Genomic DNA, 5,000 nt, shown 5'->3' on the forward strand with positions numbered 1-5,000 from the left:
TTGATTCCAAAAAAATCAAACATTATTTCATAGAAATGATAATAATAATCATATATTTTTGTATTGTTATTTTTGATTTTATTCAATCTGTCCTGTCCAGCCACTCAGGCTGATCATATTGTTGATGTAGATGCCCATATATGCTAGAAAAGATAAGTGATGGATACTTCTCTTGTTGACTTTATTAAATGTTTGGGTAGAATTTTACTAAAGAAAACCAGGTTTCTTTTAAGTAATATATACATTTATCAGAGCTGTTATGTATTTTGTGGAGGAATGTAGCTAATCATAGAACTGGCACCCATTGTTAATAAAAAATGTATTGATTTTGAATTGAGAATCAATTCTGAATCGAATTGTTACCCCCATTAATCAAATCGAATGGAAATGTGTGATGCCCAAAGATTCAACTATTGTGTAACAGTGTATATGACTATAATATATATTTCTTTATTTAATTCATATTTGATTTAAAAACGTGTTCAATTATAAACTGTTTTAAATACATTTTTCTCTTTACAAACTTTTATTCAAAAAAAGAAAGTTATCATACATCAGAAAAAAATGTTTGTATTATATTTGCATTATAAATAATCTTGCAGTATAATTATTTTATTTACAGTAAATATTCAGTTTTTATTCAATCTCTTAAAAAAAAACGTTTTACTTGAGTAACTAGTTCAGATTTTTTACGATCTACTTTTTCTCATGGTTTTTGGGACTTATATCTTTGTAATAATCTTTAAAAATCTATATTTTATTTTTATAATTAAATATCTGTGTGTATATTACACACATACATTTTTTTATTTATATATATATATATATATATATATATATATATATATATATATATATATTTAATGTATAATTTTTCCGTTTAGTACATAATTCATATTATTATTTTAAAACATTCTCCCTTCAACAATGTTTAGAAAATATACCATTGATTTATGATGGTGATATCATATACGAGTGTAATATTTATTAGTTTTAAATTACTTTTAAACTATTGTTTATTATAACAAATGTTTTACTGTTTTTCTTTCCTTAACTGTTACCCAGATGCAGTATTTTGTGTACAATGAGAATGACATGCATTGTCTTAATTTTTTCTTTTTTTTGTCTTTTAAAATATTACTTCAAGTATTTATGAGCTGAGGCTCCAGCCCCCCCTGCAACCCTGAGAGAGAATGGCGGTTGAAAATGGATGGATGGATGGATGGACTGATTTTAAGAGCTGATTGGCTCAGAGTGCTACCACTACCTAATAGTGATGTGTGTTGCATGTGTTTCTGTTCAAATGTGAAATTCCTTGAGGGCTGAAATATGGAAGAACATGCAGATGCTAATTTGAGGGCCGGTGTGACGTTCAAGGAGCGTTGGCCTTTCCGCTCACACATCCACAGCCTGCTAATGAGATGAACATCTGTTCAGGGCCGTGCATGCTAAAAAGACCTTGAAAGAGTATTGGAATTCAAAAAGGTAAATGAAGTGGAGAGGAAGTGGTTAAAACCATACAGAAGTAGCGATGAGGAAGAGTTATTTTTAGCTGTGAGGAACCCATCAAAGATGGGACATAAACTCCCGAGGAGCAGGCAAGGTGAAAGAAAAGACATTCGCCATAGTGGGACCCTACAGGATGTTATTCTATGGTCGCCATTAACCGCCACACATTTTTTAAAGTCCCGCTGCAGTCTGCTCAGAGGAAGCGGCCGCTGTTTCTTCACACCCCCTAGAGATCCAAGCGGAAAGGCTAGGCTGTTCTAATCTCCTGTTCCATGTGTGAATATTCAATTTGGACAAAAACCTCCCGAGCTTCTCAACCCTTTTTGGTAATAGTCCTCCCGCTCTCTTTTATCAGGGCTCCAATATCACAGACTCGTGCACCGAGATGCTCATGCAGGGCGTCCTGCTGAAGATTTCCGCCGGGAACGTGCAAGAGAGGATTTTCTTCCTGTTTGACAAGCTCCTTGTCTACTGCAAGAAAAAAAACAGGTGCTTTCCTCCAAACTTTGTGCATACAACACACAGAACATGGGATTGAACCACAATGCACTCCTTCACTCCGTTTTAGTGAGGAAGTGGCATGGAAATAATATGATGACATCCAATGCAAGAACTCTATCTCCTAAAAATGCACTTGGGAGTACACTTAAATCCTCAATTTGCTCCTCAGGGTGAAAATTATAAAATGACCTTTTAATTCTTAAATGAATTTAGTCGGGGGAATTTGTGTGTTCTTCCAGGCCATACACTGAATAAAATACTTTTTCGGTCAAATATTACACTATGAATGTTACGAGCTCCTTTTGTGTTAAACAAAATAATGTTGACTTATCTTTATTTTTTTAATCCTATTTTTTATAGATTTTTTTGACTTTTTATCGTTATTTTATTTGTATGCCCTATTCGTAATTTTTTAGAATTGTATTAATTAGATTGTATTTTATTTTTACAGATGTTTTTATTGTATACAATTTTAGTTTAGTAATTCAAATATCTTCTTTTGTGACTAAAAAATTGTAAATAAGAAACACCTGTAGCAAAAATTGAAGAATATATACGTACATATATGTATATTTTGGTCAAATATTATTATCTGAATGTTCTGAACTCATGTTTCCAAATCTAATCTTCAAGGGGAACTGCACTTTTTGGGGAATTTTGCCTATTGTTTACGATCAATATGAAAGATATGACGACGGGTGTTTATTTAATTTTTTTTAATGCATTCGAAATATTAAATAAGTGCAATCAAAAGTCTGCTATAAAGCCCTTAAAAAAACACATCCAAACACCTCCATTAGGGTTTTATATACATGATGTAAGTATAAATGTAATGTAATAACGGGCACATTTATAGTAACATTTAATAGTTACGTATTTTGATGATTTTAAGCATACGCGGCATATTAATAAAAAAAAAAATCACGTTTCCTTTTTTTTTTTTAAACTTCACCGATTATTACTCACTGCAGACTTTATGAAAGCCAACAAGCATGATAAAACATCACTTACTGTACAATGTCTGCTCTCATTTGTATGGGGACTGCTGGGATGTTCATATATTCCCATTTAGATGAAAAACTATCTCATAATCCTCCCAAAGAAACACGGTGGTGGGGTGAGTGCTGAAAAAGCATCTTTTTGTGCCGTTCTCGCCAGTTCCGGGTCCTAAATGTCTGTCAAAGTGTCCCAACTTGTTGGAATACGTTATCCGACTACTTCTATCCAGGTGAGATGGATAATTTATGATCTACATTAAACTTCGACGGGAGCAAGGAAGCGAGGAAACACCTTGCTGGTCGATCATGTGGAAATTGTACACAAGCTTGTGATCCGGCGCTGCTATAAATACTTTGGCTGCGTTAGCGCTTTTAATAACTATATCACTAATATTTGGTTAATATTCAAGTCACAAAATGTAAATGGAGTATTGTTGCCGCTTTTTGAATGGTCATTTATTGGGTTTTATGGGTGACATAGAGGGCCTCCCATTGGCTCCTCTACGCTCTAAATGGACTTTATTTACAAGTTAAAATGCATTTAAAAAAAATCAGTTTGTCATCATGTCTTTCGTAACAATTGTAACTGATAGGCAAAATTACAAAAAAATGCAGTCCAGTTTAATATATTACATTTTTATTGATTAATTGTATTGTTTTGCCTATTATTCACAATCATGATGAGAGACAAGAAGACATGTATTTTTTTTTTTTCAGGATTTTAAATAAGATAAACGCTTGGAAGATGCATATTAGTACAACTAAAGTACATACACTGTCTGGCTAGCTTTGTACAAACAAAACATGAAATGTGGGCTAATACTTTACAGATACAGTAATATGATTGTTCATGTTTTTCAGTCAATAAAAATTGGTGTCCTATCACAGCATTGTGCATTACTAACTCAAGCAGGTTTTGTGCTATCATAGAAGCTGGATTATCTCTCGCCGTAGTTAGCTTTTACGGCGATGTGTTACTACGCTAGAAAAAGAGTTTGTCAGTGTTGCTTACAAATACAATGTCGCTACAGTTTGGTTACTATACAGGTTGCCGAAAGTAAATGAAGTATTGGCGATTGTTTTTGAATACATTTTTAAAGTGATTTAAAGGTAAAATTGATTGCTATGAATTTATTAACGTGGACCCCGCCTTAAACAAGTTGAAAAACGTATTCGGGTGTTACCATTTGGTGGTCAATTGTACAGAATATTTGGCCCTGCGATGAGGTGGCGACTTGTTTAGGGTGTACCCCGCGTTCCACCCGATTGTAGCTGAGATAGGCACCAGCGCCCCCCGCGGCCTCAAAGGGAATAAGCGGTAGAAAATGGATGGATGGATGTACGGAATATGTACTGTACTGTGCAATCTACTAATAAAAGTTTCAATCAATCAATGAAAATGCTCCCATTAGCTGCATTGCTAGCTACCGAGAACAAGATGATTTTTATATGCGAGAATGTCTCTCATAATGATTGTAAACCAAAGGCAACATTCCTACCAAAAAAGTGCAGTTCCCCTTCAAGAAGAATAATGTCGCATTAGTCCATCTTTTTTATTCTATTTCCTTAACTGATTTTCTTTACTTTTACACTTATTTTATTTGTATTTCCTAATTTAATATTTTTTCTATTAATTTGATTGTATTTTTTTTTTTTAAACTTTTTTAGCTTATTGGCTCAAATAAGATGGAATCGTATTATTCTTTACAGAACAAATTTCAATTAATCAATTGAATCAATCAATTCATTTATCGTCATTGTCATAAAAACACTTAAGTCATACATGTCAACAAGATTTTGTTTGAGCTTTGACTGCATAGAAACTGCATTGATGTGCACAGTTTCTCAAGAAGATCGCAAATAGAGGGGCATGAGGGTGGGAACAAATTTTTGCATTAAATAACTATGGTTTTAAAAATATATATTTTTAGGGGGTAAAATATTCAGACTCTGAATGTTCTGAACTGCTCCTTCCAGGCCAGTGTTGTGTAG

At 33.3% G+C, this 5,000-nt stretch overlaps 1 protein-coding gene across 4 annotated transcripts in view; it reads left to right on the plus strand.

The window, feature by feature from the left end:
• prex2 (phosphatidylinositol-3,4,5-trisphosphate-dependent Rac exchange factor 2) overlaps positions 1–5,000 on the plus strand; it is a 247,564-nt gene that overhangs the window by 66,975 nt on the left and 175,589 nt on the right. For all 4 annotated transcript variants that reach the window (XM_061921850.1, XM_061921851.1, XM_061921852.1 and 1 more), the window contains one exon: positions 1,865–1,998. In XM_061921850.1, the coding sequence (XP_061777834.1) occupies positions 1,865–1,998 (134 nt within the window). The remainder of the gene's footprint in view (positions 1–1,864; positions 1,999–5,000) is intronic.

This window comes from Nerophis ophidion, linkage group LG15, assembly GCF_033978795.1.
Source record: "Nerophis ophidion isolate RoL-2023_Sa linkage group LG15, RoL_Noph_v1.0, whole genome shotgun sequence".
Lineage (NCBI taxonomy): Eukaryota > Metazoa > Chordata > Actinopteri > Syngnathiformes > Syngnathidae > Nerophis > Nerophis ophidion.